Source organism: Haliotis rubra, unplaced genomic scaffold, assembly GCF_003918875.1.
Source record: "Haliotis rubra isolate DU_JTF1 unplaced genomic scaffold, ASM391887v1 Scf180, whole genome shotgun sequence".
In the NCBI taxonomy this organism is placed as follows: domain Eukaryota; kingdom Metazoa; phylum Mollusca; class Gastropoda; order Lepetellida; family Haliotidae; genus Haliotis; species Haliotis rubra.
The window spans coordinates 172,209-197,701 of record NW_025765781.1 but is presented as its reverse complement, the minus strand read 5'-3'; the positions used below and the strand labels follow the sequence as shown (position 1 = coordinate 197,701).

Sequence of the window (25,493 nt, the reverse complement as noted above, 5' to 3'; positions counted from 1 at the left end):
TCGAACATGTTTTCTCGTAATCGAACACGACCGATCTTGGAACACTTGTTTGCATTACCAATATCTTTCACAGGGATGGTTTTGTCTGTATCATTAAATTTACATTTCATAAGCACTACAAGCTCGTTCCGAGTCATGATTGAATTTATCTTAAAGCATCAAGAAAATATGTGTTCCTAACATACTAATGATCATTTAAATATGCAAAATTTGCAAATGGACTTTATGCAATTTGCAAGAAAACCAAATTACTACATGTTTTTTCTTTATCGTTTGTGTTCATTAGCAAAAATAACAGGAACATTTGATAAATGACGCTAACCAATTGTTTTCGATGATTGATCAGTTGTAATGGACCAATCATCAATTATTAGATTTTAACCAATTCCCGACACTAGTTGATACACATTGTATAACTATACTGATAGGCAAAAGAAACGTCGTAATATTGGAAATGACATTTGAGTATCAATGGAGTATTTGAACCTACTTTTTTAAAATATACATGTACACCGGAAGTCAAGTTTGAGGAAACATGAATCGTGGTCGTATAGCCTGCATTGCCCAATAAAGTATTGTTTGAGATTGAGGTTAGAAATGTTTTTGTTTTTGGAGAGAGAAGAGTTCCCACAAACACAACATTGAAATCGAGATGCACGTGCATCATAAATGCCTTCAGGCATAAATTGCCGGCTTGAATGGCAGTCGTTTACTTGTTTTCTGAACACAGCAGCTATGACTAGGTTAACGAGAGATCAACCACAACAAGCCATTGAACGTCCACACGCTGGTCAACATGCTCGAGTCATTGTTAATGACTTCAATTGCAGCGTACGAACGATAGAACGTCTTAGAGTGCGATACAACTCCACCAGCAGCACTGATGACCGTCAACCCCGTGTAACAACACGTCGCCAGGACCGTCATATCGTCCATCAACACGTGCAAGACCTATTCGCAAGGGCCAGAGAAACAGCTTGGGTGACCATAGGAAACCACCAGCGACCAGTCAGTGACCGAACCATTCGGCGACGTCTCCAATTCAGGAACCTGTTTTGTCGACGTCCTGCCAGGAAACCCATATTCACCCAACGTCACCGCCGGGAACGTCTCCAAGTGGACACAACAGCGGCAAAACTGTCGTGAGGGACAATGGAGAGTCGTTAGCTTCTCTGATGAAAGCCGGTACTGCATTTCAGTGGCGTAATATTTAAAAAAAATAGGTTCAAATATTCCACTGATAGTTAAATGTCATTTCCAATATTACGACATTTCTTTTGCCTTTCAGTATATATATGAAGATGTATACAATTATGTAAATGTTGAGCCTCTAATGCTGCTGATAGCCGCCTGAATGTGAAATGTTGAATTCTCGTCATTTTGGACCATGAGCGAGGCACTCGAAAAATTGTCACTTTGTCACTCGTCTGTGTTTTGCGTACCACCCGGAACCTTTGGCTAAAGCTATTTACATGTACATGTTGAAGAAATTATTTTGTACAATTTGCGTTTTTAACAATTTAAAAATGCCTTTGCATATAGCCCGTGGATGGATGCGATTCATCTGATCATGAACGCACGACCATGAAAGTGAGTGAGTGAGTTGTTTTAGTTTTCGCTGCTTTCAGCAATATTCCAGCAACATCACGGTGGAGAACACCAGAAATGGGCTTCACACATAGTACCCATGTGTGGAATCGAACCCGGGTCTTCGAAATCCCATCTCTGTTCCATTCAAGCTCTTTAAAACACTTTTCTTTTACAGATCCAAGTGACACGCTTCACCATGAAGAGTAAGGACAATCGATTTGTCCATAGTCCGAATTAACTTCAACATCACAATTTTGTCACATTATAATAATATTCGGACAAAACTATTAAAGAACATCGTGTTATGGGATTTTATCGGAAAAACAATGTTCGAGTAAGTGAGCGAGTTTAGTTTTACGCCGCTATTAGCAATATTCCGGGAATATCACGGCGTTTGACACCAGAAATGGGCTTTACGCATTGTACCCATGTTGGGAATCGAACCCGGGTCTTCCGACTCGGCTACACCACCGCCCCTGTTTCGCTCAAATATCTCGTGAGATGACACATCACAATATTTATTGGCATGCTGTTCAAAGCGGCGCTAAACCATGACAATAACTCATAGGTATGGTGGGGTGAAATCGGTGTTCAAGATTATTCAGTGTATTTACACAGTGACGTGCATGCGCATGTAGGTGCGTGCGCGCGTGGGTGTAACTTCTTTTCCAATAGTCCGGACTTGCGCCGCTTTTATGGTTCACATAAACTTGCGACTATCTTAGCGCTAAGAGAGCTTCGAAAATCTAGGCCCTGGGTCCCGTTTCACAAAGCTCTCGTAAGCCTAAGATTTCGTAACTTTTCTCGTAGCATTTGTACCTCCTATACTGTAACATAGAAACTATTGATGCTTCGAGAAAAGTTACGAGATTTTAGACCTATGAGAGCTTGGTGAAACGGGGCCCTGGTCCGCTGAGATACCATGCCACTGTTTTACACGAATACCCCCGATCAGACACAGTATACTGAGCCGACAAACGCGTACACACGCACGCACCGCACACACCCGTCTCTACAGAAATGTGCACTGATCTTGAACGCAACCTCACCTCACCTCACCCACCCATTGCATTAGGCAGATTCGTGGTGAAGGTCACTATGACATAAGAGGTAAACAATCTCGCTTATGTTATCGTGTTACATACTAGACCACTGAAACATACTCTATACACATGCACGCAGATATTTACAGGTCAGTTGTTAAGCTTCCCGCACTGTGGGCCTCACCAGTACTGTCGATATGGAGTAATTATAGCAAAATGTTTCCGTGTACGTGGGCGAGTGATCTGTCAGTGGATATAGAATAATAAATACATCACGGAGACGGTCAACTTCAAACTGATTCACTGCAAGGCGAAGATTGACGATACAGTATAGGAGGTAAGTCTTCATTCACACAGATAATTCCTTCACTTCGCCTTCACGGTAAGTGTATATGTAAACGCAGCAGTGTATGGCACTTGTTTTGTGGTTTAAACAACCTCTGACAACCTCATTCATGTCGGAACTATATCTCCATCACCTTATGTATGTCTGAGCTGAATCTCTGACCTCATTCATGTCGGACTATATCTCCATCACCTTATGTACGTCTGAGTTGAATCTCTGACAACCTCATTCATGTCGGAACTATATCTCCAATCACCTTATGTAAGTCTGAGCTGAATCTCTGACAATCCTCATTCATGTCGGAACTATATCTCCAATCACCTTATGTATGTCTGAGGCTGAATCTCTGACAAGCCTCATTCATGTCGAAACTATATCTCCAATCACCTTATGTAAGTCTGAGCTGAATCTCTGACAACCTCATTCATGTCGGAACTATATCTCCAATCACCTTATGTATGTCTGAGCTGAATCTCTGACAACCTCATTCATGTCGGAACTATATCTCCAATCACCTTATGTATGTCTGAGCTGAATCTCTGACCACCTCATTCATGTCGAAACTATATCTCCAATCACCGTATGTATGTCTGAGCTGAATCTCTGACAACCTCATTCATGTCGGAACTATATCTCCATCACCTTATGTATGTCTGAGCTGAATCTCTGACAACCTCATTCATGTCGGAACTATATCTCCATCACCTTATGTACGTCTGAGCTGAATCTCTGACAACCTCATTCATGTCGGAACTATATCTCCAATCACCTTATGTAAGTCTGAGCTGAATCTCTGACAACCTCATTCATGTCGGAACTATATCTCCAATCACCGTATGTATGTCTGAGCTGAATCTCTGACAACCTCATTCATGTCGGAACTATATCTCCAATCACCGTATGTATGTCTGAGCTGAATCTCTGACAACCTCATTCATGTCGGAACTATATCTCCAATCACCTTATGTATGTCTGAGCTGAATCTCTGACAACCTCATTCATGTCGGAACTATATCTCCAATCACCTTATGCATGTCTGAGGCTGAATCTCTGACAACCTCATTCATGTCGAAACTATATCTCCAATCACCTTATGCATGTCTGAGCTAAATCTCTGACAACCTCATTCATGTCGGAACTATATCTCCAATCACCTTATGTATGTCTGAGCTGAATCTCTGACAACCTCATTCATGTCGGAACTATATCTCCAATCACCTTATGTATGTCTGAGCTGAATCTCTGACAACCTCATTCATGTCGGAACTATATCTCCAATCACCTTATGTATGTCTGAGCTGAATCTCTGACATCCTCATTCATGTCGGAACTATATCTCCAATCACCTTATGTATGTCTGAGCTGAATCTCTGACAACCTCATTCATGTCGGAACTATATCTCCAATCACCTTATGTATGTCTGAGCTGAATCTCTGACAACCTCATTCATGTCGGAACTATATCTCCAATCACCTTATGTATGTCTGAGCTGAATCTCTGACCTCATTCATGTCGGAACTATATCTCCAATCACCTTATGTATGTCTGAGCTGAATCTCTGACAACCTCATTCATGTCGGAACTATATCTCCAATCACCGTATGTATGTCTGAGCTGAATCTCTGACAACCTCATTCATGTCGAAACTATATCTCCAATCACCTTATGTATGTCTGAGGCTAAATCTCTGACAACCTCATTCATGTCGGAACTATATCTCCAATCACCTTATGCATGTCTGAGCTGAATCTCTGACAACCTCATTCATGTCGGAACTATATCTCCAATCACCTTATGTATGTCTGGGCTGAATCTCTGACAACCTCATTCATGTCGGAACTATATCTCCAATCACCTTATGTATGTCTGAGGCTGAATCTCTGACAACCTCATTCATGTCAGAACTATATCTCCAATCACCTTATGTATGTCTGAGCTGAATCTCTGACAACCCTCATTCATGTCAGAACTATATCTCCAATCACCGTATGTATGTCTGAGCTGAATCTCTGACAACCTCATTCATGTCGAAACTATATCTCCAATCACCGTATGTATGTCTGAGCTGAATCTCTGACCACCTCATTCATGTCGGAACTATATCTCCATCACCTTATGTACGTCTGAGCTGAATCTCTGACCTCATTCATGTCGGAACTATATCTCCATCACCTTATGTATGTCTGAGCTGAATCTCTGACCTCATTCATGTCGAAACTATATCTCCAATCACCTTATGTAAGTCTGAGCTGAATCTCTGACAACCTCATTCATGTCGAAACTATATCTCCAATCACCGTATGTGTATGTCTAGGCTGAATCTCTGACAGCCTCATTCATGTCGAAACTATATCTCCAATCACCTTATGTATGTCTGAGGCTGAATCTCTGACAACCTCATTCATGTCGGAACTATATCTCCAATCACCTTATGTATGTCTGAGGCTGAATCTCTGACAACCTCATTCATGTCGGAACTATATCTCCAATCACCTTATGCATGTCTGGGCTGAATCTCTGACAACCTCATTCATGTCGAAACTATATCTCCAATCACCTTATGTAAGTCTGAGCTGAATCTCTGACAACCTCATTCATGTCGGAACTATATCTCCAATCACCTTATGTATGTCTGAGCTGAATCTCTGACAACCTCATTCATGTCGGAACTATATCTCCAATCACCTTATGTATGTCTGAGCTGAATCTCTGACAACCTCATTCATGTCGGAACTATATCTCCAATCACCTTATGTATGTCTGAGCTGAATCTCTGATAACCTCATGTCTGAGGTGGAACTCCACTCATCTTATGTATGTCTGAGCTGAATCTCTGACCTCCTCATTCATGTCGGAACTGCATCTCAAATAACCCCACGCACGTATGTCTGAGCCGAATCTCTGATAACCTCACCATGACTGAACTATATCTCCAATCACTCATGTGTGTCTGACCTGAATTTGTCTGAGCTGAACACTCCCCTTGGGTTGTTGTGTGTATGCTGAACCAGCAGGTGTACAGCTGGCTGATCGTGTTAAATGCTAATTTTAATCGTTCCGGAAAGGTGTTGCACTTCATTCAACCGTAGTACTTCTATTTCCCGGGAAACGTCAACGTTCCTCGAGACACCGCCACCTGACAGCGTCTTACATGCATACCTGTACAGCTCGGTTTTCTGTGTAAAGAAAGTATATCATTGGAGATAGAGTAGTGAATGTTGGAGAACGTAAATAGAGGTGCTCTTGATCTCTCGACCTCCCCGGTATAACATCCGCGTGAAGCATCATGTTGTCCTTTGATCGCATATGTAATGATGTTATAATGGTGTATAGATGAAGAAGATTTCAAGCGTACATAGCCAACAGAGTAGCAACTATCAGAAAGTTTTCTTCTCCACAGCAGTGGAACTATGTTGAGACAGGTACAAACCCAGCAGACTGTGGAAATAGTGATATGAACATTATTCATGAACATATCTACAAAGAATTGTGTTGATATACAGACACATGAATAGCAGAGGGTAACCCTTCGGATTCAAATATGGATGAGTCATCATCACAAGTTGTTGATAGTGAGGAAGTTCTTGATAGTGGTGACGATCAAAAGCGAAAAAGAACATTAACTGATAAAGGTCAAAGTTTATATGAATCACACAGACAGGATTTTACTGATAAACTTGACTCAGCTTGGCATGTTGTTGCTGTGCAAATAGACAACATCAGGAAGGGTGAATTGGATCTACAGACATTAAGAAAATATGAGAAAGACTTGAGAAGCAATTTTGACAAACTAAGAAACATTTTCGTTGATTTTGTTGCTTTCCTAAACAGGGTTCCGTTCCACTTACCGATCTTAACTAAGATCAATCTTAGCAAGTTACGCCAATTTTACAATCGTCTTAGCTAAAAGTTACACCCGTTCCACTAACCGATCTTAGGCCGATCGTAGCCGGTCCCGATCTTACGATCCGATCCAGGGCCTAGATTTTCGAAGCTTTCTTAGCGCTAATATAGTCGTAAGTGCCATACCATACATTAACATTAACTTACGACTATCTTAGCGCTAAGAGAGCTTCGAAAATCTAGGCCCAGGCTTAGATCGAGACTCTTTCGTGCGAGAGGCACATTGTTTTTAAGGAATGGAGAGTTACGAGGATATTACCCTACTTAAATTACATTCAAAGTATTGGGAATATTTCTGTTATCAAAGTTATATGTCAAAATGACAAAATGAAGCCTTTAATTTGAAGCTGGTACACATCGCTCCATTCCTGAAAAGTAATGGAGCGAGCAGACAATGGAATGACGTCACAAATGTAATTTAATCTTGAATCACACGCGGCTTGCCTTTAGAATCCCCCACCAAATATGCGCAGTGAAATCAAACATATTTGTATCTTTTTGCTTCAGAACATTGTTCACTTCACGGCTGTCGTTATTCTTAACCATGACGTTGCAATATTGTTGTACAAATGTGTCACACTGATCGACTCGCTCGGTTGTGTTCCCATGACGACAGTGGTCAGACTGGCCTGACATTTGTAAGGCTTCGTTGCAGTGTTTTTTTACATCACAGAAATATATAAATTCATTTCATGGGGGATTTTAGGGGACGCTCACGGTGAAATGATCGCTCTTTTTTTTCACATAGAATAGGAAAGCCACCATTTTGGTTTCTCTACGATTGATTTTAGCTATCCTAAGTTGGTCATGAGCAACTTAGACTTTGAATCTTAACTTTACGATTGACTTAGGTAAGATTGGTTAGTGGAACGGTATGCCGATCGTAACGTCACGCTAAGATTGGGATTTTAGAGGTTTACGATTGGCATAGGTCTAAGATCGGTTAGTGGAACGGCACCCAGAACTGGTACGGAAGAAAGTACACATGACTTTAACATACTAAAGGATACATTTAGTAGTTTTGCAATGCAAATGGACAGTGCTGTTCGTGACATTGATACACAAATTGACAATGCAGTAAAGGAAAGGTCTGTGCCTTCACATGCATCTGGTTCACAAAATTCACAAGCCAGTTCTTACATGGCAAGGAAGTTGGCCAAAGCGGAAGCAACAAAGGCTGCTATAGATCATGCAGCAAAAGAAGCAGGTCTACTAAGACAAAGTGCTATTATTGATGAAGAAAATCAAGTCGCCGCAGCCCAAGCAAAACGAAGATTGGCTGAACTTGAAGCAGACCGCCATTTCCTTGGCCAAGGATTTGAAAGACTTAAACTTTGACGGCGACAAACTTCCGCTACAGAGGAGCCTCGGAATATTGTGGGATGTCAAGACTGACACGTTCACATTCAGATGGTCAGGTGAGAAGAAGCCGTACACAAAGGGGGGTGTCCTCTCAACCATCAATAGTGTGTATGATCCCATGGGATTTGTTGCACCAGTTATCATTCAAGGAAAGGTGCTCCTCAGGGAGTTGATAAATCAGGAAGTTGATTGGGATGATCCCCTACCAAGTGAATATCAGGAGGAATGGGAAAGCTGGAGAGACTCTTTAAGTGCACTGGAACAGCTGAACATTCCTAGAGCATTTTTACAACAAACCTTTGAAGAAACTGAGAAACAAGTACAAGTGTACGCAGATGCCTCAGGAAAAGCAATTTCAGCTGTGGCATATCTTGTTGGACAAAATGAAAAAGGATCAGAAATCGGTTTTCAAATCAAAAGTTGCTCCAGCGCATGGACATACAATTCCTCGTCTCGTCATGTGCATCTGTATTGGCAGTAGAAATAGGGAGCATAGTATGTGAGAGTCTAGAAGCGCCATGCTCATCTGTTCAATACTTCACGGACAGTCGCATTGTACTTGGGTACATTTCTAATGAAATTAGAAGATTTCAAGTGTACATAGCCAACAGAGTAGCAACTATCAGAAAGTTTTCTTCTCCACAGCAGTGGAACTATGTTGAGACAGGTACAAACCCAGCAGACTGTGGAACAAGGTTTATGTCGGCAAGCATAATAGGAGATAACAAATGTCTAAATGGCCCATCTCAGCTCCCTAGGAAATCAGACACCACGGAGACAGTGATCAGCCCTGACATGGATCAAGACTATGAATTACAAAGTGAAGTAAGGTCATGTGTCACAATGGTTGACAAGTCACAACCACAATTTGACACTCAGTGTTGAGAGATTTTCGGATTGGAAGAAACTTGTACGTGCTGTAGTGAGACTCCAGAGTATCGCACGTGATAGACATCACATCTCTCCAAGTGCCTTTTCAAGTGCAGATGCTTACATCACAGCTGAAAACTTCATCATTCGTCAAGTTCAGTGTGAATACTATGCTGAAGACATACAGCGCATCCGCTCTAAAATGTCCTTATTGAAGGACAGCCCACTCTTTTCATTGAATCCAGTTATTGACGAAGACGGAATGCTCAGGATAGGTGGCCGTCTCAACAAAGCAGAATTAGAAGTTGGCTTAAAAAATCCACTGATCATACCTGGTCGTCATCACATAGCGCTACTCCTAGTTCGCATGTACCATGAGCAAGTGAATCATCAAGGACGTCACTTCACGGAGGCAGCTGTTAGAGCTGCGGGCCAGTGGATCACCTGCGGCAAGCGCCTAACAAACTCTGTGACTTTCAAGTGTGTGAAGTGTCGCAAACTGCGAGGCCGAGGCACTGAACAGAAGATGGCAGATTTGCCAAAGGATCGCCTAACTCCATATCCTCCATTTACTTATGTAGGCGTGGACACATTCGGCCCATGGTCCCTCACCACACGACGCACCAGGGGAGGACAGGCAAATAGCAAGCGTTGGGCTTTGTTGTTCACTTGCCTTGTCACAAGAGCCGTCCAAATAGAGGTGAGAGATGAGCTGAGTATCTCGGCTTTTATCAACGCGTTGAGGCACTTCATATCCATCAGAGGTAAAGTGAAGGAATTCCGTTCGGACAGGGGCACAAATTTCACTGGTAAGGATTTAGAGATAAAGAGCATTATGTCAGAACAAGTCAACGTGACACGCTGATGTAAGCTAGTTGAACTTTTAGTGACTTCAAATAACTTAATAACCTACATAAACACCAACGGGCTTACGTAACTAGAGTAATTAACAACACACTTCTTAATCTCTAGGGGCCGTGTGGTAGCCTATTGATTAAAGCGTTCGCTCGGGTTCGATTCCCCACATGGGTACAATGTGTGAAGCCCATTTCTGGTGTCCACCGCCGTGATATTGCTGGAATATTGCTAAAAACGGCGTAAAACCATATCACTCACTATCAATTTCTATGGATGACATGCCGACAAACCCATCACTCGTTCACCCTGGCCTGTCTAGTTTAGTCTCACACACACACACACACACACACACAGAGAAACACACAAATACATCACCGTGTCTGTCTGAGTGGTCTATTTCCGTACCTACTCACACGCGCGCGCGCGCACACACACACACACACACACGCATACCACCACCACACCACACGCACAAGATCCACACAAGCCTTGTCCGGTGTCTTCCTATACGTTAGTCTCACACGTTACACCACACACAAAAACACACACACACACTCACACACACACACACCCTGCACACACATGAATCTAGTGCTCTAAGGGACCGTCCGCACATTTACACACGGGGATGTTGATTTTACAGGGGGCCACCCATTTTGTTCTGGGAGACATCAATCTGCAACACACGTACTAGGAGGGTCAGCAATGACCGTACATACAAATTATGTTTAAAATTATGCGTAAAAATTATGGGAAGGGGAGGGGGGGCATTGATTTTGTACATGACATGCAGGGGGGTCACTTATTTTGTATATAAAATTTAGGGGCGGTCATTCACATTGTACATGCTTCTCCATACAAATCATCATCACCCCCCCTAGCCATAAATTATGAACGGTCCCTAAGCCCAATTGTATACATACCATCACAACGCTGTAAACACAGTTGGGAACGACCACTGGCGTTGAAACCTGGCATTGCGCGGGATACAACAGGCTGACCATACATTAAGGGTAACCCGATCCACAGCAGTTGGATTTACCTGAGGGTTAAATATAGTCTACTTTCCGTTATTCGGGACTTGGACAGCGGCTGGACTGGTTGGCAGACCATCGCATCCAAGACGAGTAACCACTACGGTACAAGATGTAGGTATATACTACGATCACAGATAAGGACTTCAGGAGCTACTGGTGAACTTCTGTGACTGGACAGACACCTAAATCTGCAACAGCTCCGACTACGTCACTGACACAGACTAGCTTTTCGTCCTTACAGCGGAACCTTATTGCAAGTGAGTAACTCACTCAGTTACTCACTGACTCACTTTGAAACAACGTTAACAGTGGCTGGCTCTTCGTTACACGTAACTCACTGATCACTCACTAATTAGCTTGAAAAGTAGATCGATGCTCATGCCGTTGATCACTGGATTGTCTGGTCCAGACTTGATGATTTTACAGACCGCCGTCATATAGCTGGAATATTGCTGAGTGCGGCGTAAAACTAAACCCACTCACTTGAAAAGTAACGTTAATTATTACAAACTCGTTCTCCTTACAACTACACGTTTTACTGAACGTCCGGATTAGAATTGGTCTTCAGCAACCCCATGCTCGATATTCTAGGGTATACGTTCCGATAAATCTGTAGATTATCGAGGATGCAGCAACCCATGCTTGTCGTAACGGGATCAGGTGGTCAGACTCGCTGTCTTGGTTGACACATGTATGTATCGACCCGTGAAGATCCGGGGTAGAATAGGTCTTCAGCAACCCATGCTTGCCACAAAAGGCGACTATGCTTGTCCTAAGAGGCGACTAACGGGATCGGGTGGTCAGGCTCGCTGACTTGGTTGACACGTCATCGGTTCCCAATTGCCCAAATCGATGTTCATGCTGTTGATCACTGGATTGTCTGGTCCAGACTCCATTATTTACAGACCGCCGCCATATAGCTGGAATATTGCTGAGTGCGGCGTAAAACTAAACTCACTCACATGTATGTATCGGTTCCCTGCTACGGAGTCAGTGTTCAGGGTGCCAGTCGCAGCAGTACTTGGTTGATTCATGTCACTGTGTCCCAGCTGTATCCTCATGCTGTTGATCACTGGATTGCCTGGTCAGACTCGATTATTCAAAGAAAGCCTTCATGTAGCTGGAGTATTGCTGAGGGCGACGTTAAACAACAAGCAACACTAAACCCACAGGGGTTCCTCACCCAAATTAACCAAGTCTATTCTAGTATCGCTGTTTCATATGTTTTGTCTTCAGTTTCACACGCCCTGACTTCTATATAATCAGATATCTGGAAGTCATGACCGAGTTTCATCCAAGTTGATAAGACTGTATTCAGTCCAAATCTTTGCGCCTCTATACTGCTGAGTATGTCAACTTTTTATTTTAATCAAGATTACGACAATGAAGGCCTTTGGGAGAAGTTTTCAAAAAGTTTGACACGTTGAGGACATTTCCATATTTAACGCATCGGTATAGCAAATTGTCCGATGGAATTCCCTATTCTGACATGCGTAAATAATCAGATGAATAATTGACTTGCCCGTGCATGCGTTGGTGACGCTAGGTACAAACGTGACAAAATGCTCTCACACGTGAACATCTGGTATTATCACTATTTGATAGCAATCCACTGACAAAAGATCTTGATATGGTCGAAACTGTGCAATGGTCTCTGACAATGAGAAGGTGTTTATGACTATGGAAATGGTTCAATTGTATATCCACAGGCCTCAACACCAGCACATTGAACGTAGGAATATATTATTTTCTATTTCCATGCACTGTTGGCAGCAGTATATGATTATAAGAATAGGCGGTCCGGTTTAGAGCTATACCACTTTGCATTAACAGTGCATTCTTTTTTGTATGTTGGTATCCGATCATATGGTCGTGTGTCAATGTTATGCAAATACACGTACAGTGTCTCTAATTACCATCAGCAAGTGACGTTAGCGCCATGGACATGCATTCATGACATTGCATGGCATGAGACTGTGCAGTCAGGCGTGATGCTTGCAAGTATTAGTGATGTTTCCGTTATCATGTTTCAGTCTCTGTTATCCCGCCAGATGTCGCGCATCAAGGTTCTAGATGCTGGAGGTGATGCGCTCCCAATGTTTCAGTACCAGGGACAGAACTATCCCAACTACGTCCAGACAGACTCCATTGTCAACATACACAAGATCCCTATCAGGGAGGACGATATCATCATCTGCGGGTTCCCCAAGTCAGGTAAGAATCGGGACCAATTCCACAAAGTCGTCTTAGCTGCGAGATGATCTTCGGGCGGTTGGGTAGCCTGGTGGTTAAAACGTCCGATCGTCACGCTGAAGGCCAGGGTTCAATTTCCCACTTGGGTACAATGAGTGAAGCCCATTCCTGGTGTGTCCCCGCCGTGATATTGCTGGAATATTGCTTAAAGCGATTTGTGACCCGACTCACTCGCTGAAATTATCCTAAATCTTATAGTTTAAAATACGCTGACGATAGTCGCAACGATAAGATCGATTTTATGAGCGGGTCCCCGGATATTGTGCTATTGTGTCAGATGTATCAAATAGACGAATGTCTGGTCAAAATATCAATGATGAAGGTATTGTCGGGTGGTGTAGCGGGTAAGGTTCTCGTTCGTCACATCGAACTCAGGGTTCGATTCCCCTCATGAGTGAAAGACATTTCTGGTGTCCATCGCTATACTGACAAATGAGAACACGGGCCTGTGTATTGAGTGAGTGAGTGTCAGTCAGTCAGTCAGTCGAGATTTACAGTTTTGTCATATCCCTTACTTGTTGTCGGAGTCAGTCGAGATTTACAGTTTTGTCATATCCCTTACTTGTTGTCGGAGAGGATTATAGGAGATTTTTTTTTTGGGGATGTACAATGCCTGATCGTCGTCTGTATAGTCAACTACCTGATCGGATCCAGTCTCTAGTATTTAGGACCGCCTCCGTGGTGTAAAATATGGTACTTGTTGGTCCCTGCCTGGCGCTCGGCATTATGGGTACAACAAGGACTGGTCGGCTCGGAGTCAGTATAATGTGTCTGAGTGGGGTATTCATGCTTCACTGCGGCATGGTATCTCAGTGGGCTAGCACTATAAAACCAGCTTAAGTCTGGGCTAGTACAAGCAGCCGCACATACACATACACACGCATGAACGTCGTCATATGAGCGAAATATTCTCAAGCACGACGTTAAACCCAATTTAACCTAGCCTCATCTCTAGTATTTACATTCATAATACAGTTATGTTACCGAATTAGCTGTAAATTATTCATTTTAGTCATAAAGCCAGATGTTTTACTACGCAATAAAAAAATATTTCCAGTACGTTAAGTATCTGTGTTGACATATAATATTTGAATGTACTTTTGAACGCAGATAAAGGATATTGAGTTTCTTTTTTATACGCTATTTTATTGTTGTACATATATTTTCAAATTAAAGATCCACATTCGGGGTCATAAACGGTCTGTATAAAGTATTTCTTTCACCCTGTGAAGTATCGGTTTAGACCTGGTCCCAGCAGCCGAATCGAGTGGATTGGGTGGCCAGGTGTTGACGTCAACGTATCCCATAGATCAATGCTTATGGTGTCAATCATTGGTAAATTGGTCTGGACCAGACAATTCAGTGATCAGCAGCATGAGCATCGATCTACACAATTGGGATACCAAGTCAGCGAGCCTGACTACCCGATTCCGTGAGTCGCCTCTTATGACAAGCACGGCTCCCTGAAGACCAAATCTAACCCGGATCTTCGCGGGTACAACCATATGCACATTAAAGACAATACCATTGCCTTACTGACGTGTGTCATTTTGAGACCTTAAATACTAACGAAAGTCGGATTCTTGGAGAATCACTGGTTTCTTTAAAAACGACAATTAAAGGCAATAAATGGGCTTATTTCATACAATGTTAAACACAATCGACGATACTGTGCAGCAGCATAGAGTGACTTCGGTTTCATGGCCACGACCATAATAGCGGCGACGATAATATGCCATCAACAGTTTCGATCCACTGCATTTTCCTGGAGAATAAGCCCATGACGATTACGAGTGGGAACTGACTGTTAATGGCGAGCAATAAAGTGTAGTTTGTGAGGCCAGCCGGTAACATCCCAGCAAGAGGTCTGTAGGAGACCATTGTGATACATAACACTGTACATAAACACGATGCAGCGGTTTCACAAGAATGCAGCGGTTTCCCAAGAATGCACGTCACAACAGCGTACGTAATTGTGACCCTAGACTCATTTGGAGCTTTAAGCAGCGAATTCCTGACATTCTTACAAAGATAGTAATACTATGAACTGTTTTGTTTGAATGTTGGCATTCCTTGTCACGGCGAGAGTTTATTTTCTCAAATGCGTCTTGGCCTTAAGAACATGTTTTTATTTACACGCACGCACGCACGCACGCACGCACGCACGCACGCACGCACGCACACATGATCCACCCGATACTGACTTTTAGTTGAAGGAGAGTCTGATCTAAATTATGCCCTTTTACTCTCAGGTAAGACTGAGCAAGATTATGTAATCCAAATACAGGTGCTGGTGGGGAGGGTTTGGTAACCTTATTAACCAATTAAAGTGAAAGCAGTGCAGAAATGCAGCAAGATAACGCCTTGAGAGGGTCATCAATTATTATGATAATGCATTACAGAGTTAACAGATGAATGCAGCAGGGGCGGTTCGGTGATCCTGGCACAATCAGGCTGTTTAGGCTATTCATTAGCTTCACTTAGGGCTTTAGCATTGCAGAGACGGCTTGGCAGTAGGGAAATTAATGTGGTTCAGGGACTGTGAGACAGACTAGACTTCTCCCCAGAAGCGCCACAGGCCCTCGTGTCTTTTGAGATGACCCCCAACTCGAAATGCTTTACAGTACAATACGTCGTACTGCGAAGTATTTCGAGTCGGGGGTTATCTCAAAAGAAAAAAACAACAATCTTCAATCCTCGCAAAGACAAGAGGACCTGTGGGAAGCGCTGCCTAGTCGAACCTGCCAAGAGAAAATGACTCCCTTCTGCATTACCCATAGTGTCAGAAAGGCTCATCTTCGTAGCTGCAAACCTGGACACTCTCCCAGTGCCAGTCAGTCAAGAGATTGTGAGGTGCCAAATCTAAGGTACCAAGAGTGAGTGAGTTTAGGTTTACGCCGCTTTTAGAAATATTCCAGCAACACCATGGCGGGAAACACCAGAAAATGGGCTTCACACATGTACCCATGTGGGGAATAGCCTAGTGGTTAAAGCGTTCGCTCGTCACGTCGAAGATCCGGGTTCGATTCCTAACATGGGCACAATGTGTGAAGTCCATTCTTGGTGTCCCCCGCCGCGCTATAGCTAGAATATCACTGGATTGTCTGCTCCAGACTCGATTATTTACAGAACGCCGCCATATAGCTAGAATATTGCGGCGTAAAACTGAACTCACTCACTTGGGATGCAAATGTGACAATTCGTAAGCGAGGTCCGCATATATATGCCATGTGTTTGTCAAAACACATTCATGTCGAAAGGGACACAAACTTCAGTGACATTGATAAATATTTAAAAATAATTATTACCATTACATCTATGACTGCAGGGACACACTGGGTATGGGAGGCTTCGCGAATGCTTCTGGCAGGTCATCTGCTGAACGATGCTGTGGAGAAGGGAGTGGGGATGCTGGAGTATGCACCACATGATGACATCCAGGCAATGTCTTCCCCACGACTACTTAACACTCACTTCATGCTGAGTCGGCTTCCACCGGACATCGTGACGAAGAGATGCAAAATAGTGTACCTGTTACGGAACCCTAAAGACGTCGCCGTCAGCTACTACAACTTCATGCTCAAACTCCCCTACTACAACTACAAGGGGAAGTGGGAAAACTTCATGAAATACCATGTGCTTGGAAAATGTAAGTGAAGGGCAGGTAACTCTGAGTATCTGTTCAGAGAGGCAGTTGTTGGTTTCTGCCTATGGGTTATCGTATTGAAAACATTTGCCCAAAGATACACGCACGCACACACACACACCGACACAGACGAGCGCACGCACGCGCACACACACACACACACACACACACATTAAAAAACACCTCCAAACATACACGAATATATATATATCCCAAACGAGGAACACCTACAAATGCCACATCACCAAATATTTAATCAAATTTTAAAAAGAGAAAACACCCAGAAAAACAAAACGCAAAAAAGTCAAGGTGATTTAGGCTTTGAGAAGTTCATTGGTTCGAAATTGAAATTAATCTGATCGCCAATTTCATTTGAATTTGAAATAATGTTATTGAGAGTCCTTGACCACCGGCCGATACAATGCACTGTTAAAAATAATGCAAAACTGTACACTATGAATCAGTATCAGCCATACGGTTATAGTGTGTTATCTGTTGAAAGATGCACTGTTTTCTATGTTTGTTGTTTGTCAACAAGTAACGCGTTATGTCAGTGGAAAACCGGTAAACGAGTTAACACCGAAAAATATTACATTCATCCCCCATCAATTCACCGAGACATTTCTTTCAACAGTTCAATAGGAATATAAAGATGAATAATTAAACGTCATATTTTCCATTAAAAGTGGGATAGGTTTCAAATACACTCGCCTTAATAACTTAATATTACCCTTCGTCACGATATGGCTGAGATATTGCCGATGTGACGTTAAATATTAACTCACTCACTCACTTAATATTACTCAGTAACATGCCGTTTGTAGTTTATCTGTGCTTCTTGCCTGGCAGTTTCATACGGATCATGGTTTGACTTCGTCTTTGACTGGGAAGAAGAAAAACGAAAGCATCCGGAGTTACCTATCCTGACTCTTCATTACGAAGACATGAAGGAGGTACATTTGTTCCTTTCATTCTTTATCTTTATCAGAACCGCTCTGTTACATGAGAAGGACCAACACAATCACCTTATTAATTCCCCAATTGGCTGTACAGAGTTGCTTCCCTTAGATGTACCAGAAACCTATGACCGTGGGTCTAACACTATACTTTTCCACGTTTGTAAGCACCTTATTCCTGCCCGTGGATTTTACTAACGTAGTAAATTAAGACTTCGGGATTGCAGTGCAGAACTATGGAATACTGTAAGGGACATTCTCGTGATCTCGCATTCTCGCGATCTCGTCCTTTGGAAACAAGCTAAAAAGGCCAAAAGTGCGAGAATGCGAGATCGCGAGAACGCGAGATTTGGCCAAAATCTCGCGTTCTCGCGATCTCGCATTCTCGTGTTTTTGGTACATAGCACTTTTTGTCAAAAGTCGAGATCACGAGAATGCGACATTTGTACATGCTGTCAAATCTCGCATTCTCGCAATCTCGACTTGTCAAATATGGCCACAAATGCGAGATCGCGAGAATGTCCCTTACAGTATTCCATACAGAACAGTATTTCCGTAATTCAGGCATCGTCGTCAATGTTACAGTTGCTGGTTAAATGGTGTGATTTGGTTTTGTTGTTCTAGTGGGATTATATTAGGAAATACACATCTTTGAGCAAGAAACCACGATGTGACCATTGAACTGAAAAATATATTATTTATGAGATTATGATATATACTCAGAAGAAAAAGTTGTTTTTCATTGGTAATCTTGTGAATGGAATTTTGGATTTGACCCAAAGAAAAGGAATGTAAAAATGGCCTAAGAAACGCGACAGAGCAGTTGTTGTTGAATTGCATAAGATAAGAAAGAAGCATCACATGCTCCAGAAAAGATGGCCAGCAACATTCTCTTCTAAAGACAAGACAACCAGACGCTTATCCACTCAGTACAGTCTTCAGAAGTGCAGAGGTTAGAAAAACAATTCGCCGTAAAATTTAACTCACTCACTCTCTCACTCACATACTGATGACGACTGGGATGAAATGGAGAGACGTTTACGACGTCATCCGAATCCTTTAACAACGGTGCAGCAATTCCGCCAAATTTCTTCCTAGGATATTGAATGATCTTCACCACAACTTCCATCGAGGTTTAGTGGCCTCGGTGAAGCGCAGGTGCCAGACTTGCATCGATGCACAAGGTGGACACTCTCGCTACTGACCGTTTGAACTTCCACGTGGAACCCCTCTTTCGTTGTGGATCATTTGTATATGTCAAGGGCGCTGTTCATATGAACTGTTGATCGTTACCATGTCTTGAAACGTTTGTCTTTCCATAATAACATTTCAGTAAACGTTTAACACCTATTCCGTTTGTTTTTTTGATTGTCGCAATAACTTTTGCCTTTTTTGTATGTTTGGTAATGAAGGGAATATATTTGCTATATTTCATTTATCCACCATATATATTCCAAAGGGATTTTAAACATATTTACATTATATTTGATGGGATAATAAGTCGCTAAAGTGCTGGATACAACATTGTAATACTGCTTCCACATTGTCAAGTCCACATTTATAGCAGTGCAAAGATAGTTTGTACTTAGCAGTTATCAAATTATGTATGAATTTGTGATGGCTTGTCGTTGTGACGCTGTGACACAACACTTTAAGCAAAGTTGCGCAATGTTGGTCGCGGAGGGGAGATGAGGGTGACCGTATCTGCATAAGTAATGGGTTTAGAACCTCACCTACACTGAGACCCAATTACATATGGTGTTTATCAATAGACATTGGCCGCTGTTCCCCTCTCAGTGAATGGGTACCCGCAGGATGATTTGGTAATGTAACTCGCATCCTTCACAGCGAAGCGGTGTATAGCCACATAAAGAAACTGTGCATTGTCAAAATATTATCCCAGTTGATAAGTACGATAACAATGTCAAAGGTACATATAAACTTTAATGGAGGGATCATGAGACCATAACAAGTCGGGAGAATTTCAATTGAAAAGTCATTCACAATGACGTCACGAGTCCACAAGCGGGACAGGGGTCAAACGACCATGTCACAAGCTCAATAACGGGTATGTCCACCATCGGCATTGAGAACAGCAGTGCATCGACGACGCATAGAGCCTATCAAACGTGCAAGGAAGGCTTGTGGGATGTCACGCCAGATTCTCTCAAGTTCTGTTGCAAGGTCAAGGACGTTATCTGGCGGATGAGGAAGACGGCGTAGACGTCGATTCATCTCGTCCCAAACATGCTCTATCGGGGAGAGATCCGGTGAATTTGCAGGCCAAGGCAGTAAGTCAACGTTGTGGTGTTGCAAGAAATCCATAGCAACCCTTGCCGTAGGAGGGCGGGCATTGTGCTGTCGGAATGTTAACCAAAGGCCATGACGTTGCAGAAAAGGAATTGCCAAAGGTCGAAGAATCTGATCCCTGTAGCCCACACCAGTTAAGTTGCCCTGAACAATCACCAAAGGAGTTCTTTGACGTGCTGTTATTCCACCCCAAATCATCACGGAATCACCACCAAAGAGATTCCTCTCCAAGACACAGGCCTGTGCATAACGTTCTCCCAAACGTCTATAGGCACGTTGACGTCCATCACTACGGGAAATGTTAAACCTGGACTCATCTGTGAAACAACATTTCTCCACCAAAACAAGGGTCTGCGGACATGATTTCGGCACCACATTCGGCGAGCTTGTCGATGACGTTGTGTCAGGATAGGCCGTATGGCGGGACATCGTGGTCTGATCCCGTGATGACGTAAACGTTGTCGAACTGTGTTGGGGTGGATACGGCGAAGTCCTGGGATGGTTCGGGCAGTCACCACTGCAGTCTGAAACCTGTGGCGAAGATGGGTCACCCTTATCCATCTGTCCTGTCTTGGCGTTGTTACACGTGGACGTCCAGAACGTGGCCGATCGATGACGTCATTTGTGTTCTGGTAGCGTCTCACCAGTGCAGAAATGGTGTTCCGGTGGCAGTGGAAATGTGCCGCCACTTGTCGTTGAGACATTCCCCCACGGACCATCCCAATGGCCTCATGACGTTGTGCAGACGTGAGCCTTGGCATGCTATGCTTTTCAATAGCCGTTTAATTTTTTTAACGATCGCAAGGGCAGGGGTTGAGCTTTCCAAAGTGACAGTATTGTGTGGCATTCATTTGCTCTGTTTCTCTTTCCCGGAATGCACGTGCAACAACGTATTGCACGTCTCAAGGACGAACCCACTGACGTCACGGAACGTGGCACGTGCATGCATGTTGGATACATGTCACTAATCGCTGAGTTTAAATCCTTATGTGTCTACACAGGTTTGATAAATTTAGGTTTTAAATTTTTGTATGCACAGTTTCTTTATGTGCCTTGTATATATTGCCCAAGGAGCGGATAATGAAATTCACTTAGAAAATTGAACGGGATTATAAAGCAGGGCTTTGCGCCTGTTTAGGGCGCATTTGTAGTTTTGTGATTTAAATATATAAATGTTAAATTATCTTTAACTAATTATCGCTTTTTTTCGCCATCAGAACAATTTACGTGAATTAAGGAAACTCGACAAATTCCTGGGCACAGATCGGGGTGAAGACTTCCTGTGTGAGTTGTATGAACACACAAGCTTCACTGGTATGAACCACAGGAAAGCACAGATATCGTCTGAACAGGGGGGCGTTTGCTGGACTGTACCGGAAAGGTAGGAAATCTGCTTGTGTCCATGACAACCGGGATACTAATGTCAGGAGAGCACGATGACAGTATGATGTGGTCTTTCCTTCAGCAGCCCATCCATCTATTCATCCACGCATCCATCCTACCCATCCTTCCACTCATCCATCCATCCACCTACCCATCCATCCACGAATCCATCCTACCCATCCTTCCACTCATCCATTCACTCATCCACGGTACATAGACATATCTGCATCAAATAACGACACTTATTGAAGAAGATAAGACTTATGTCACAGGACACCCTGTACGGCTAGAATAAGGCTAAGACCCGTGAAGGTCCGGGGTAGAATGAGCCTGAAGTAACCCATGCTTGTCGTAAGAGGTGACTAACGGGATCAGGTGGTCAGGCTCGCTGACATGACTGACACATGTCATCGGTTCCCAATTACGCAGATCGATGCTCATGCTGTTGATCACTGGATTGTCTGGTCCAGATTCGATTACTTACAGACCACCGCCATTTAGCTGGAATATTGCTGAATGTCGCGTAAAACTCACTCACTCACTTGCTAGAGCAAGGCTAAAGTGGCCTAACACCAAACACACACTCATACACTCGCTAATTCACTCGCTAAGTAATAAATTCTTACAATTTATTACTTTTCATTCATTTAAATATAGAATCAACATTGTTTGTCTGTATGGATATATACTGCAATTCTTGTAAATATGCAAATCGGTAATAATCAATTCACAGATTCACGTATCGTACTAGGTTATGACCTGTGATAAAATTGCTTCATGCATATATGTTAGCATTAAACATCGTGTCCGAGCGCTAAGCCAAGATGTCACTTGAATTACTTTACACGATTGCACAAAAAATGATGGAAATAGTAAGTTATAATTTACGTTTGACTACTTTTATGAGTACTGTTATTGAATATATTCTTCAGTTTATTCAATTTGTTTAATTATGATCTCGAAACATCGTTACTTTGCTCTTTGAAAACGTTGATGTGGACCCGTTGCCGAAGTATGTGTCCGCGAATCGTTTTTTAAATTAACTTTGCGAATAATAGTTTAATATTCTAATCATGTCGATATTATATTAGTCATTTGAAAGTGTTTTGAGGCATTGTAAAAGTGATTGATTTAGAAAATGAATCATACGTTAGTTAGGTTCCTAAATTATAAATCATTTGACGCACCTACTGCCCGGCCGGGTTACCGGCCTACCGTGTCTGGGGACTCGTGACGTCTTGGCCGGTTTTCCGGCTTACGGTGTTGACTACGCCGAGAAATATTTTGCGTGGGGAAGAAAACGCAAAATTCGCAAAATATAAACTGAGGCAGAATATTTCCGTTTTACAGTATTTCATTTTTAACATGAAAACGGCAGACACCAATACAAAATCGGAAACACAGTCAAGCCCCGCCCACCCTGTCACCACACAAATAGGAAACTGCCTGTAGATCCGCCTATGTTACCCAATCAAATTGAACCATTTGTAAGTGCATTAGACTTATCTGAGCTTGTTGGAGTGGATATAAACGCAAAATTCGCAAAATATAAACTGAGGCAGAATATTTCCGTTTTACAGTATTTCATTTTTAACATGAAAACGGCAGACACCAATACAAAATCGGAAACACAGTCAAGCCCCGCCCACCCTGTCACCACACAAATAGGAAACAGTCTGTAGATCCGCCTATGTTACCCAATCAAATTGAACCATTTGTAAGTGCATTAGCCTTATCTGAGCTTGTTGGAGTGGATATAACCGAGAGCGAAATACGCATCATTTCCGAAAGCGCTCGTAAAATCTCCAAGTTATCACCATCATCATATTTTAGGCCATAAAACGTATCCTACTATAGTCTGTTTGCAGTGAAAACGTACCGATGAATTTCAATTTAAACAAGAAAGTAGAATTACGATTTCGAATCCTCGTAATTTTACCTTGCCAAATGAACATTTAAATCTCAGAATTATATTCAACTTAGGATAAAAGTTGTTTAACTAACGATCATAGTTTCAAATCGCTACTATTGGTTTGTTTTACAAGGGTGTATGCACATCAAATGAAACACCGAGAACAAGTAGAGTTGGTCTAAGTTAACGCTCATCACGAAGCACGTGCATTTGTTTCACTGTTCCAACTACTGCTCTTACCCCTTTGTAATACAAATCAATAATAGCGATTTCAATGTATGATCGTTTGTTAAACAACTTTTATCCTAAGATGAATAAAATTCTGAGATTTAAATGTTCAATTGGCAAGGTAAAATTGTGACGATTCGCAATATTATTTTCACTTTATTTGATTTACTTTTTTGTTTGAAGTGACATTCATCGGTACGTTTTCACTGCAAACAGACTATAGAAGCAGGTTAATGCATTGTCGTCAGACCATGGACAATTCTGATGTCTCGATTAACAGTAATAACACTACCTGTGTCCGATATACCATGTTATCATGTCATAGCACAGGATGTATAATTTCTCGCTCACAACGTCATATATTATGTCATGTATCTCATATACCATGATATCATACCTTATATATGGCATTTTACCATAGCATATCTGATGTACATCATAATTATCATTTTGTCTGTTTGTTGTTTAACGCCTCACTCACTGTATGGCGACGGTCTGTAAATAATCTAGTTTGGAACATACAATCCAGTGATCTACATCTTGAGCATCGATCTACGCAGTTGGGACCGATGACGTGTCAACCAAGTCAGCTAGCCTGACCACCCGATCCCGTTAGTGACCTCAGGCCAATTAAATATTTATGGGTTTATCATATCATATCATTGGGAGCGGTGTTAATATAAGCATTAATGCTTGTTCACCAATCCCAATTCATCTTCGTGAATAAAAATATGTTTAAATCATATCATATCATATCTCATGTCAATCGTTTGTTTCAGGTGTCGTTGGTGACTGGAAGAACTGGTTCACTCCGGAACAAAATGAATGGTTCGACAAATATTACGCAGAGAGAATGAAAGATTGTGACCTGAACATAAGATTTACGTTGCCCTGACGGACCTGTGAAACAGCACATATACGCCAGGAATCGCTCAACAGAAAACATATATATCATGTGGACTTGACATGGGACGGGTGACATGTCTAAACTGATTTATTTTGAACTCATGACCCTGAGTCAAATAGAAATGTGTCGTCGGCGTGTTCGTTGTCGTGCCTACGGCTCACTTGGAGGCGGTTGTGTCAGTAGAGTTAAGACTCGTGAAGATCTGGGTTCGAATTGATGTTCAACAACCCATGCTTCTCGTAAGGGGCGACCAACGGGATCGGGTGGTCAGACTTGCTGACTTGGTTGACACATGTCATCGTATCCCAGTTGCGTAGATTGATGCTCATGCTGTTGATCACTGGATTGTCTGGTCCAGACTCGATATTTACAGACCGCCGCCATATAGCTGGAATATTGCTGAGTGCGGTGTTCAACAACAAACTAACAGTACAGTTGACATTAGCAACCCCCCGTGAACACCTGAAGGAAGAATCGGTCTTCGGCGTGTCGTACGTGGCAACGAACGGGACTGGATGGCCAAGCTCGCTGACCTGACATGTGATTGTACTTTCCATCACTCACGCTGGATTGTATGGTCCAGATTCGCTTAGTTACAGTTTAGTGAGTGAGTTTAGTTTTACGCCGCACTCAACAATATTCCGGCAATATGGCGGCGTTTAGTTCCTGACCGTCGTCATATTGCTGTAATATTGCTGAACAAACCAGGCGCGTAGCAAGCAAATATTTTCGTGTGAGCCAGATAGGTTGCAAATCTTTATATTTAGATAGTATTGGGGACTTGCCCAACCTCTGTAGCTTCTTTTATAATGTTAGTTACGCCTCCTGCAAACAAACGGTTCAGTAGCTTACAAGTCAGCATGGCTAAACGCAAAACGATCAAATATT

The 25,493-nt window shown here is 42.5% G+C and overlaps 1 protein-coding gene across 4 annotated transcripts; it reads left to right on the top strand.

Annotated features, from left to right (window-relative positions):
• The first annotated feature begins 2,681 nt into the window (after window positions 1–2,681).
• LOC124273414 (sulfotransferase 1B1-like) lies at window positions 2,682–24,738 on the top strand. Of its 4 annotated transcripts, XM_046708676.1 has the most exons (8): window positions 2,682–2,970; window positions 11,063–11,125; window positions 11,158–11,267; window positions 13,044–13,224; window positions 16,592–16,912; window positions 17,759–17,862; window positions 21,393–21,556; window positions 24,478–24,738. In XM_046708676.1, exons 4-8 carry the CDS (start codon window positions 13,062–13,064, stop codon window positions 24,488–24,490), a joined length of 765 nt encoding a protein of 254 aa, XP_046564632.1. In that variant the 5' UTR covers window positions 2,682–2,970; window positions 11,063–11,125; window positions 11,158–11,267; window positions 13,044–13,061; the 3' UTR covers window positions 24,491–24,738. The 4 variants fall into 4 exon arrangements, with proteins under 4 accessions (XP_046564632.1, XP_046564629.1, XP_046564630.1 ...); XM_046708673.1 differs by having other exon boundaries at window positions 11,063–11,267; XM_046708674.1 differs by having other exon boundaries at window positions 2,682–3,015; window positions 11,063–11,267.
• Window positions 24,739–25,493: the final 755 nt, after the last annotated feature.

Bases quoted from the DNA above. Each gene is read 5' to 3' on its own strand.
- LOC124273414 (XM_046708675.1), top strand. From the start codon at position 13,062: ATGTCGCGCATCAAGGTTCTAGATGCTGGAGGTGATGCGCTCCCAATG. The intron at 16,913-17,758 runs GTAAGTGAAGGG...CTTGCCTGGCAG, and splicing joins ATACCATGTGCTTGGAAAAT to TTTCATACGGATCATGGTTT. The intron at 17,863-21,392 runs GTACATTTGTTC...TTTCGCCATCAG, and splicing joins ATTACGAAGACATGAAGGAG to AACAATTTACGTGAATTAAG.